This window comes from Rhipicephalus microplus, chromosome X (genome assembly GCF_043290135.1).
Source record: "Rhipicephalus microplus isolate Deutch F79 chromosome X, USDA_Rmic, whole genome shotgun sequence".
NCBI lineage: Eukaryota > Metazoa > Arthropoda > Arachnida > Ixodida > Ixodidae > Rhipicephalus > Rhipicephalus microplus.
Genome location: NC_134710.1, coordinates 353864854 through 353877416, shown reverse-complemented (window position 1 = coordinate 353877416; position 12563 = coordinate 353864854). Strand labels below are relative to the sequence as shown.

At 44.5% G+C, this 12563-nt stretch overlaps 1 protein-coding gene and 1 long non-coding RNA gene across 2 annotated transcripts in view; one reads left to right on the top strand and one right to left on the bottom strand.

The window, feature by feature from the left end:
- LOC142776345 (uncharacterized) overlaps positions 1 to 12563 on the top strand; it is a 266778-nt gene that overhangs the window by 68117 nt on the left and 186098 nt on the right. The gene's annotated exons all lie outside the window — the stretch shown is intronic.
- LOC119161997 (nose resistant to fluoxetine protein 6) overlaps positions 1 to 12563 on the bottom strand; it is a 118932-nt gene that overhangs the window by 79525 nt on the left and 26844 nt on the right. Inside the window, exon 5 of the mRNA XM_037414484.2 lies at positions 10759 to 10845. Coding sequence (XP_037270381.2) covers positions 10759 to 10845 — 87 coding nt within the window. The remainder of the gene's footprint in view (positions 1 to 10758; positions 10846 to 12563) is intronic.

Here is a 12563-nt window from a genome sequence, read left to right as displayed (position 1 = left end):
AGTTGAAGAAGCAGCGAACTCTGACTCGGCAGCCTCAGCATGGTGATGAGGCACGGTCCAGAGTCGACAGCCTGCCTGAAAATTGACCGTTGCTTCAGCAAGTCCGAGCCTTCGTTCTTGAGGAAATCACCCGCCAACTTTCCCTAGTGCCCTTTGCTCACGAGACCCCCACCCGTCTCCCTGCCCCGTTTCACACTGCTATTTCAGAAGAGGTGGCCCAAGCTGGTCCCCTTGCACACCACGAGCCACCTCTATCTAGCCGTGTTCACTGCCAGCGTGTCGCGCAACCAGCAGGCGCTCCTGTTGCCTATCCGCCAGTTGTGCAGTCTGTAGCCGCCCCCCTAACGTATGCAGTACAACCTGAGGCTCCTCCTGTCGCCTGTTCGCAAGAGATGCAGCTTGTAGCAGCGCCTTTCACATATTCAGACGCTGTGTGTAGGCTCCCGCAACCACCCTACACCACGCGGTCACAGCCCGCACAACCGGCTGCTTATACTGCACATTGGGCGGCACCATCAGTCGCCAATCCTTGGAGGACGACCGATAACCGACCGATATGTTACGCCTGCTTCACTCCCAGCCACGTTGCCTGCTACTGCCGCCGTCGCCCTCAGACGTTCGGTGACTATGCCCGGTCGTCGCAACGCGGCAGCCAACGCTTCGCCCAGTACGAGCCGGTCTCGTCCCCTCGCTATGACCCTTCTAACAACCCCGACTTCATGACGCCGCGCGCACCCTCTCCTCGTCGGCGATTGCCCTCACCCATGCGTCGCCGGCCCAGACCCTCTGACCAAGAAAACTAAGCACCACAGTTCAAGAGGCAAGAACTGCGCCATTTTTAAACTGTCAAAGCCCTCGCCCCTCTCCTGCTAACGTAGTCGCAGTAACTGTTGAAGGTTATTGTACTTTGCCCTTGGGGACACCGGCGCCACTGTTTTTGTTATTGCCGCTATAATCTCTGCTGTTTATTACGCAAAGTCACGACGCCGCTTTCAGGACTGTCCCTTCGAACCGCAAGCGCACAGCAAGTAGCAACACTCGACTGATTGATTGATTTATTTGTGGAGTTTAACGTTCCGAAACCACCATATGATTATGAGAAACGCCGTAGTGGATGGCTCCGGAAATTTCGACCACCTGGGGTTCCTTAACGTGCACTCAAACCTGAGTACACGGGCTTAAAGCATTTCCGCCTCCATCGGAAATGCAGCCGCCACAGCCGGGATTTGATCCCGCGACCTGCGGGTCAGCAGCCGAGTACCTTAGCCACTATACCACCGTGGCGGGGCAAATAACGCCTACCGCAGCCTGCACTGCAAGAGTGTCCATCGAAGGCATTCTATACACCGTGGAGTTTATTGTCCTCACTAACTGTTCGCTTGACGTCATCCTCGGGTGCGACTTCCTATCTCGCCATAATGCCGTCATCGACTTGCACACGCGCTGAAGTTGAGTTTTCAACCTTTTGTGATGTCCCATTACTTGACGCTCTTCATCAGCCGCCCAAGTTGCTCGTGCATGAAGATGCCGATATTCCACCTGAATATTTTGCACTTGTTCCCGTTTCGTGCAACGCCTACACTGACGCTACAGTCTTTTTTATGAGTTCCGATACCTTCGCGAGTCGTCGAGCTCTGCCGCTGCCTATCACAACGATTGACCTACCGCCGGAAGAAGCAATATGCTGATACTCAATCCGCTTTCCACACCTGTCACTTTGCTTGCAGGGAAATGTCTCGGCCGCGTGCAGGATCTCGACCCTTCATCTTTGGTTGATGTCTCAGATGACTACAGCGACCACCCAAAAGTACTGTCGGGACTTGAGGAGTCGTCCAAGGATATGTTTTCCAGCGCCATCGCCGACACCCTCACTCCCGCCAAACATGCCGACCTGCTATATCTTCTGCATTAGTTCCGGAATTCCTTCGATGTGTCGCAACCTCAACTAGGCCGCACGTCGCAAGTCAACCATCATGCTGACACCAGCCTACACCAGCCACTTGTCAAAGACTAACCCGTGTCTCTACTGAAGAGCGCTGCGTCATCAACGATCAAGTCGAAGATATGCTTCGTAGAGACGTCATTTGACCATCTCACATACCCTGGGCTTCTCCTGTCGTTCTGGTGCATAAGAAAAACGGATCTATCCAATTTTGTGTCGACTATCGTCGTTTGAATAAGATAACCCGCAAGGACGTATATCATTTGCCGCGCATTGACGACGCCATTGACACCCTTCACGGAGCGGAATTCTTCTCGTCGCTAGATTTGCGGTCTGGCTTTTGGCAATCGCAATGACTAAAGCCGATTGCCAAAAAACTGCATTTATTACACCTGACGCACTATACGTGTTTAACGTCATGCCCTTTGGGCTTTGTAATGCGCCTGCCACGTTTAAACGACTTATGGATAATACGCTACGTGGCCTCAAATGAAATATGGCCTCTGCTACCTCGACGATGTCGTGGTTTTCTCGCATGACTCTCCTACGCGCCTCTTTCGTCTTAGGCACGTTTTGACTTGCCCGACTAACGCTGGCCTGCAGCTTAACTTGAAAAAATGCCGCTTCGCTGCACGCGACCTCGCATTCCTAGGCCACATCGTGCCCAAGCACGGCGTATTACCTAACCCAGCAAAACTTCGAGCAGTCGCAGAATTTCCCAAGCGGACGTCCATGAAGAAACTAAACAGTTTTTTAGGCCTATGCTCTTTCTTTCTGGCGCTCTGTTCGCAATTTTGCATCCATCATGCTACCATTTACTCTGCTTCTTCGCGGTGACGTGAACCTCTCCTCCTGGTCCCCTGCATGTGACGTTGCCTTCACTACTCTACGCCGTCTGCTCACCTCCCCACCTATTCTTCGCCACGTAGACCTGACGGCTCCAACCGAAGTGCACACCGATGCCAGTGGCGTCGGGCTAGGTACTGTCCTCGCTCAACGAAAGCTCGGCTATTCAGAATAAGTTGTAGCCTACGCTAGCTACACTCTGACGAAAGCCGAAACTAATTACAGCGTGACAGAAAAAGAGCTTTTGCTCTGGTGAGGGCGCTTGCAAAGTTCCGGCCGTACTTATACGACCGCCCATTTGATCTAGTAACTGATAACCACGCACTTTGCTGACTATCCGCGCTGAAAGACCCTTCTGGCCGCCTTGCGCGATGAGCACTCCGCATCCAGGAGTACGGCATTCGCGTCGTATACCGCTTCGGATGCAAACACTCTGACGCTAACGCCATGTTCCGCTCACCTTTACCACCAAATTTGACGTGCGGAAACACTTGCTTGCAGTCATTGTGATCGCTAAATCTTGACTCGATTGCCACCGAACAACGTCATGACCCGCGGATCGCATCACTTCTCGAATATCTATCCGGCACACCCAACCTTTCGGTATCACAATCTCTCCGACGTCAAGCCTTCCATTTTGCCATCCGCGATAAACTTCTTCATCGACGCAACTACGCTCCCGATGGCCACCGGTGGCTACTGGTCATTCCACGCACTTTACGACCGCAAGTATGCGCCTCTCTTAATGACCATCCACAATGTGGCCACGCTGGGGTGTTCAAAACATATAAACGCCTTCGCCATCGCTATTACTGGCACGGCATGTACAATTTTGTACGCAAGTTCGTGCAGTGCTGTCCTGACTGCCAGCGACGCAAATCAGCACCGCGACGTGCGACTGGCGAATTGAAGCCACTTCCATGCCCTGCCAAGCCATTTGATCGCGTTGGTGTTGACCTCTACAGCCCCCTTCTATTGACACCAGATGGCAATCGGTGGATTATAGTGGCGGTCGACCATTTAACACGCTACGCCGAAACAGCCGCTTGCCGAGCGCTACCGCTCTGGATCCTCTTTCATTCTAAGTCACTTTATCCTTCGACATGGTGCACCTCGAGAGATCCTTAGTGACAGAAGCCGCGCTTTCCTCTCCGAGGTCGTCGAAACTCTGCTTTCGGAATGCCACGTCATTCATCGGAAAACGACAGCATACCACCCGCAGACTAAAGGGCTAACGGAACGGTTTTACCGCACGCTGGGGGATATGCTCTCAATGTACGTGGCATCTGATCATATCAACTGGGACCGTGTCCTCCCATACGTCACATTTGCATATAATACTGCACTACAAGCAACAACATGATTTCCCCCTTTCTTTCTTCTTTACGGACGCGAGCCTTCCCATACAATCTATTCTCTACTTGACTACCGTCCTGATGCTTCCGAGTGTCCACCTATCTCCGATGCTGCTCGACAAGCCGAAGAGTGCCACCAGCTCACCCGTACGCTACCTCGGACGAGCAGCAACGCCAGAAACAAAACCATAGCACCTCTCTTCCGAATCCCAGCTATGCCTTAGGGTCTCTTGTGTGGCTTGCCATTCAAAACTAAACTCTGAGACTCTCATCGAAACTTGTCCCCCGGTACGAGGGCCCTTACGCCATTGTAGAGAAAACCTCTCTGGTTGATTACCTAATTGAGCCAGTTTCCCGATCAAACAACATGTGCTGGCGTGCACGTAACATCGTCCATGTTTCCCGCTTGAAACCGCATCACGAGCCTCTCCCTGAAACTTCTAAGGTCGCCAGGATGGCCCCTTCTTCAGCGGGGGCGATTGTGAAGAAAAAGATGTGCCTGCAGCAAGCAGCATCGCCAACGCCCGGCTCTCCCGGCTCATGCTTCGGTTCGTTGCTGTGCCGATCGCTGGATGGTTCTTCACGCTCTCTTGTCACTGTCCTAAATGGCTAATAAATGTCTTCACAATATATATATATATATATATATATATATATAGAGAGAGAGAGAGAGAGAAAGAGCTGCGTGCACCCCAATATTGGCGTAAGATGACATACATGAGTGTGTGAGCAACATAACTGGCAGGTGCCGGCATAAAGAGCAAGTCATGCCCATCCCTTACGTCATGAAAGCTTAGAGTGAAAAAGAGCTGAGCTAGTTGGCAGATATTCATTATAAACAGGCAGCACTTGCAAACACAGATAAAAGACAGACTTCAAGACATCAGAATTGATGCGATTGATGTCTGGAGATAGATAGGCGATTATATTTCTTTCCCTGAAGCCTGTAAAGTACTATCACAGGTGCAACAAAAACTTTCTAATGTAATTGATCACTCTCATCGAAAATAATGCACTTTGACACTAAACATGAAAGATCGCGTTCCATTCAATTAGTATACAATAAATATCCGGAAAATTTACGACTGGATAAATGTACGACACCGTATTAAAATAATCAATGACGCATCCACAAGTGCTTTGCTAACCGCTTGAAAAAATTATTAGAATATTCAGACTAATAACACGGCGCGGCCTTCAAATTGCTTCACAGTAACGGCAACCTAAGTTTTGCACCGTTCACCTTGCTTCATGAAAGGCAAGAACTCGATACGGCAGAAGAGTTTCGAAGGAGGGTCACCAGACATCTTTTCAAAACGAGCATCGACATAGGTGTCAATTCTGAGACTTGAATAGGTGAAATGAACATGTCCTTTACCTTTACTCGGCGGTGCATTAGTTGCTTCTAAACGCACGTCTTCTCCTTCCAGTGACAGTATCACTTATGTTGCCTTCGAACCACTTGGAGAGCACCCCAGAAGAAAAGTTTTACTATGCTTCAATAACCTAGTGAAACTACTAGCTTTAAAATATGTCAGCTGCATGAAGTTGATGCTTTAATGAAGATTTCGCTAGCATCACAAACTTCGCACTTCGATGCAACTCTGTTCTGCCGAATCCGCTTGGTTGTGGCCTTTACAAAGAAGCACTTATTTCAAATAGGTGTTGCGTACACCTCAACATGCTACTCTTGAAGAACATAAGAAACTACTGAACACATACTATGCAAGCTAGCTTGCACTTCCTAAGACACCCAATGATTCCTGCTCTTGATGCTTTTGAACTAACTGGGCTCGATTCCATTTTCTTTAAATTACACTTTAAAACCATGTAGATGTGCTTCAAAGGCGCGAAAGACAGCGAGAGTGTCACTCAAATGCCTAAAGTGAACAGATATGCGTATATGTGTGACTGCCTGTCGAGTGGATGCAATTTCCCAAGTGGGACTGTGATTCCGTTCGCCACTCTATATTTTTATATCTTTTTTTGTAACCTTTATTTCTTACCCCAGCCTTGAGTAGGAAATGTGACGTGCGTCTGTTTAAAATCTGTGCCTTTCCTTGCTTATGTATCTCTCTCGTGGAGCCAATGATGACAATTCAAAAGCCGCAACAATTACGTGCGATAAAAAAGCGACGTACGGAGAGTTCATTTGCACACGCATGCCCTCGCCACAAGCTCACCATGCCAACTTTATAGGGTCCCATTGGCTCGCATCATTGTGATATCACTGACCCGAGTACAACCTCATGCTCAACCTCGCATCAGGAGGCATAGAAATAAAGCCATCTGCAACAATCTTAATACCACAAACTAGACCAAAGGTATCTTACATCATATATTTCCCAATGAACTAGACATGCGCCTATGAGTTCAAGGGTATTTCTTAGAGTTTTTGTTTTTAGCAACGGGAATCGTTTGGTATGAGAATGTTATAAGTCTTTTTTCGGAAACATTTCACTGTATTGCAGCACAAACTAAAACGAAAGACATGTGCTTTGTCCCCCACGTTACTAAATATTATCATCGCATTGTTGTTGCATTGCGCATTTGTATATTATCGGCATGACTTACAAACTCAGCAGTAAAAACAATAATATATAAGAACGCCATACTAACCATAAAGTATATAGCTAAACAATTAGCTACTAAGATTTTGTGACGTGGCCAATGACTCAGTGATCTTTCCTGCTCAAATAACTTAGATATGTTAATAGAAAAACGACTTCGCCTGTGTAATCAATAGCGTTTACCCCAATAAATAATATATTTTGTTAACAACACCCACTGGGTGAATTTGTAATATTCTTACGGCATTGAATTGACTCACTACGAATGAAGGGCACCATATGTTGAATGCGAAACCTTTTTCAGTGAGCTGCACGGGCTTTGAGCACATCTATCTATCTATCTATCTATCTATCTATCTATCTATCTATCTATCTATCTATCTATCTATCTATCTATCTATCTATCTATCTATCTAGAGGCCCGTGTACTCAGATTTGGGTGCACGTTAAAGAACCCCAGGTGGTCTCAATTTCCGGAGCCCTCCACTACGGCGTCTCTCATAATCATATAGTGGTTTTGGGACGTTAAACCCCACATATCAATCAATCAATCTATCTATCTATCTATGTATCTATCTATCTATCTGTCTATCTATCTATCTATCTATCTATCTATCTATCTATCTATCTATCTATCTATCTATCTTTAGTACGGAAGGTTAGAAAATAGTACGGGAAGGTTAGAGAGTTTGACGCATATGTCTAGCTGGTAATGACATGATTACCTTAAAAATTCCGTCGCGTAAGTCGTCAGAACTATTCCTATAGACGCGTGTGGCACACGCCCGTATACCTCGGGCCATGGTATGTGGAAATGAAACACGTGTGATTGCAACTGGTTTCTCGCCGAGTCGGTACGCAGTGATATTACAGGAAATTGAGCAACACAGGATGGAGATGGAGACTAGAGAGCAAATGTAAGCGCACAGGTACTACCAACTGATATATTATCAAAAGGACACACTATGTAAATAAGAACACGCTCATGCGCAAAACGCCAGTATCAAAAGCTATCTTGCAAAAAAAAAACCGAACGAAAAGAAGTTCACTGTCGTGCGAAATGATCGATGGCAAGCTGACACACCTTCTGTCGAACAATTTGATATAGCAAACGTCAGCTAACTTTCTTGCTACATGCAGCATCACACCTTCGTTTTCAGATCTTAGTGGAAGTAAACAATGGTACAGATGTACATAAATTGCAATAGAACAGAAGATGAGAACCAATGCCATTTTCAATTGAAAACGCATGTTCTTGTCAGCAGACATTAATACATCTGCCTGTTTGGCCTGTGTACATGTTACGGAAGCTTAACGTGTTACACCACATCCCCGCCACACTCGCTCAAAAAGATGCTCATGCTTTATGTGATAGCAATATTTCAGCTCACCAGCTTTCTTAACACGCCTACAAATGTGAGATAATTTACATGCAGCTAAAAGGACTACTGAGACGTCATATCTGAGAATAGCGAGACGCGTTCGAGTAGGTGATAACAACGGGTCTCGTGTTATTTTCTTGACATCCTACCTTTGCCCTGAAATTCTCGCCGTTATTCTTTTTCTAACAGTGCCTCTGCTATGGAAGCCAATGCGTCGCTGGGATAACCAGAATATTAGAGGCACGAAATTTGCAGGTCAAACCTCCCCTTCATCGTGTAAAAAACAAATTTCTTTATCTCTGAATCCAGGCGTGTAGAAGTAGTCACTCTTTTTTATGTCATGAAAAGTGCTTAGTCAAAGAATAAAAGCTGGTTTGGCACACGTGGTCAGTAAATCCAACAGACACGGCTGTTAAGAACGCTTGAAAAGATATTAAGATAATAAAGCCCGTAATCAACAGGTGTGGCAATCGTGAACTTAAGCCCATTCGCGTGTTCGTTAAACTCGTTTAAATCCAGAGGCACTCGCTGTTGCAACAAAACATCTGGCTATTTTGCCAAGACAATCTAAAATCATCAACATACCAATAGTACAGTGCTACTAAAAAGTTTCCTTGGCCATGTTTCATAGAAACACATAGGTTAGTGGCCTGAAAACTTTTGAATTCTTCCCCCGCCCCCTGTACGTAAAATCCTTGCTACGTGTAATGCCTTATCTTAACATGTATCAACCTCAGCTCAAACTATTTCACTTAACACTGGCGTTAAACATGACCCAATGCAAATTCTTAACCTCTGCGAAAAAAAAATACTGAGTTTCAAAGGAGACAGCAGTGACACTGAAAAGAAATTCCAACATATCTAGGAAGTTTTCTGCGCTGATTTCACGATTATCCTGTAAATCCAAGACCACATTTGCTCTATTCATGATTGAACTGCCCTGAAAAGTCTTTCTGGTGAATTGAATAAATGTAATCTTCCACATCTAAGGAGAAAACATCGCCTAATGATTAGTTATTTTTCAGAAACATTATGGTTTGACTTCAGCTTTTTACGTGAAACGTATCATTCAGTTCTAAACCATCGAGGTGTTTCTGAACGTGTCCGCTAAGTTTCAACTACCAAGACCCATTCTTACTGACTGTGTATTCACCTGAAAGGAGCGCCAGGTCTTTTCGTCTTAGCTGTGAAAAAGAACAAAGCCTTTTTTCTTTGGGGTCAGTTATACCCTTTGCAAGCTATTCAAGCCTAGTTCTTTACTAACTGATGTCGCCCTTAATTTTACTATAAGCGCAGCTTGCTTCACTCGAGGGAAGCAAGCTTCGTTCAGGTTATTCTTAATGGTGCAAAATGTAAGCGGAATGAACAGAATGTAAGTGAAGGGCGACGTGTTGTGACACAAAAGTTTTCGCGCAACCTTTAGCTCAGACAGAAGGGAAAATTACCGAAGCAGTTTCTATGCATGTCAGTAAAGGGCGCGCAAGCAGTCTGTCGCTCGGCCTCCCCAAAAAAATTTACAACGACGCCCTTTGGTCGTGTTCCTTCTTTGGCCTGCCGAAGTCCGCCCATGCTTGAAATAAAATAGTTGCTTGCGAATCACCATGTCCTGTACCTCGTTTTTTTCTGGTCTGTATTGCCCGAAAGCGCATCAAGTGCACAAAGTCGATATCTGCCCACGTGTGGCGACAGCACGCCTTGGTAGTTTAAATGCGAGACTACTAAGAAAAACTGACATCGACTGTGTTGACCCGACGACTACATACATTGTTGGACGACTTGATATGTTTGTTCTTTCTTTTTTGTTGCACTGTTATTCATGCATCACTGAATTATACCCTGCCTTTTTTTCTTCGTGTTCCTTCTTCATCCTGCATAAGTCTGTCCACGCTTAAAATAAAATAGTTCTTTGCACAACACCATGTGTTGTACCTTGTTGTTTTCTGGCCTGTATTTCCTGGCAGCGCATCAAAAGCAGGAAGTATATACCTACTCACAAGTGGCGAAAGCACGCATTCGTAAATAAATGTGAGAGCACTAAATAATGACATCGGCCGTGTTGACATGACAAATGCATACAATAAGTCTGATCATCTCAACACAAATAGCGCTCAAGTATTCTGTTTGGCAACACAGTATTCAACCAAATATGCAAGCCAGATCTCGAAACTATTTGCGGAAAAGACGTTGTGTATGAGCAATGTTTCTGAAACGTGACTTGTGGTTGCAGTGCAACCTGTCTAAATTTATAAACCTTATATAAGCACTCCTACAATACAAGTGCCACGTCAGAATAACGTCAAGCGTGTGCTTAAGCGCTCTGCATTGGATCTATATTCTACGTAGCACTACCCAGGGTTCTATTTTTGCGAGCATAAGTGCGGAAAATCAGCTTACCGCTTGTGGTGTTGCTATTATACATGTTGCTGTTGGTATCATTAGGCTATACTGTAAAGAACCGGTTAATATAAGGAATATGCTGCTGTTCAACATATGTCGGCCCGAAAAAAAATTCTGCATTGCTTTAGCGTAATTCCGTAAAGTTCAGTAAAAAAGTACACATCCTTAACCTCCCTTCCACATGCTTCGCATAACATTTATTTCATGTAACCTTCTAAATACGAGAAAACTAAAGTAGCGAATTGCGTTTTTTTGTGCAAGCTTACCTGAGAAACCGCCTTAGAATGGCGACGACCGCCACAATGACGCGGCTGCGTTTCTGCTTGTTGAGATTAAGGTATAAGACATATCCACTAAAAAGAAAAAAATCATAGCAGAAATGTAAGAAGAATTAGCAGCGTGCACTGTTTAGTTCTTTCTTTGCAAAGAAGTGCCAGGCTAAATAAAATAATCCAAAAGCGCAACTGACAGCTTTATGCAGCCAAAAAGTTGCAACCTAGATGTTTTTTCATTAACTTCTGGCAAAATATTGAATGAAATGAGTAAACACTAACTAAAATAACGCCGCCAGTATGACCTCATGAAAGCAGAGAACCAGGTGACGCCAGTTATTTGATTTGCATCTTTTGACATTTGGTTCTTTTAATGGTGCTAAGAGACAGGGACAAAAAAAGACGGCAGAAGTCACGTCTGTCCAGTATTTCAAGCTGTTCTACGACATTTATATTAGTTAGCGCGGTTTAAAAAATAGTCAAGCTCCAGAAGCATATGAGGCAAAATTTTGAGGTCGATGACAGGAATTCTCACGCGAGTGAAATCTAAAATTATAGAAGCAATGCAATATTTGAATAAAGAAACACTGTTTAGTTGAAGCAATAACTTTCTTGAATGACAGTGGTCTAGCTTCATTCCTTTCCTGCCAATTAGATTAGCGTAAGTCGATGGAACGCTGAACTAAGACTCTACCCTATGAGAAAAAGATTTCAGCCTTTAATAAATAAAGGACTCTCTCATTGTCTCTCTCTCTGTCATCTAAGATTAAAGCAGGGTGTCCCCCGTTAATGCGGACACGACACAATCGTTCGCCCATCTCGTCAATGACCTAACACTTGATCTTTAATATGCACTAAATTAGGTTCCTCATTAGTGCTGAGATTTTTTGTATTTCGGTGTGAATGCCATCATTGCTATGTATTTTTTATATTTTCCTTGATGTGGAGAATCTTCTTATTTTCGTACATAGTATTATATTTTTCTTATAGTTTATTATTCTGTTTTGTCACTGACATTTGTTACGCACTCCTGCTTTGGCCCGAACAGGGCCTGCAGTATTTGTAAATAAATAAATTACGTCTTGTTGTCTTTTAATTTGCATGTGTATTATGTGCCCTGTGAAGCGTCGGAAACTAAACCATCGACTTTGTCTGTAACTGCCGCAAATATTTACCCTAAGATTATGAACCGTTACTAAGGAAATACTTCAGTAGTTAAACTGTGCAATTTGATGGTAATTTGAAAGCACCTGTTAGGAAAAAAAGATCGTTTTTTGTATGGTTCAAGGAGTATTTAAGCAGGAACACACATGTCAGTCAACTGCTTACCGCAGTCAAAATAAAATAAGGCACTGTTTTAAAGAGTACTGGACAAGATTCAAAACTTGCCAACTACTCAGTAGACATTGCAATTTCAGGGAAGATGAATAATACTAAATTTAAATTGTTTCGAATTATTGAAAACAATCAACCACATGACGAAAGTTGCAATGAGAGACCACACTACAGGTTGCGAGAAGAAGAAAAAAACAAGATCCTAAAACAAGAATGATTCAAAGAAAACAAAGTGTTGTGTACCAGATACCTCTTCTTTTGATTATCTTTGAAGGTCAATTCTATTATAAAGCTAGAAATGCCACAATTAAAACGCAAACATGGAACTTAAAATACTAAAATGTGTGCAGTATCACAACTAGTTTGTGGATTTTTATGCAGCAAACAAAACTTCAACATTTGTTAATTTGTATCTCCAATATCTCACTTTACAGCCGATAGCACGCTTAACTCGAATGCTACAC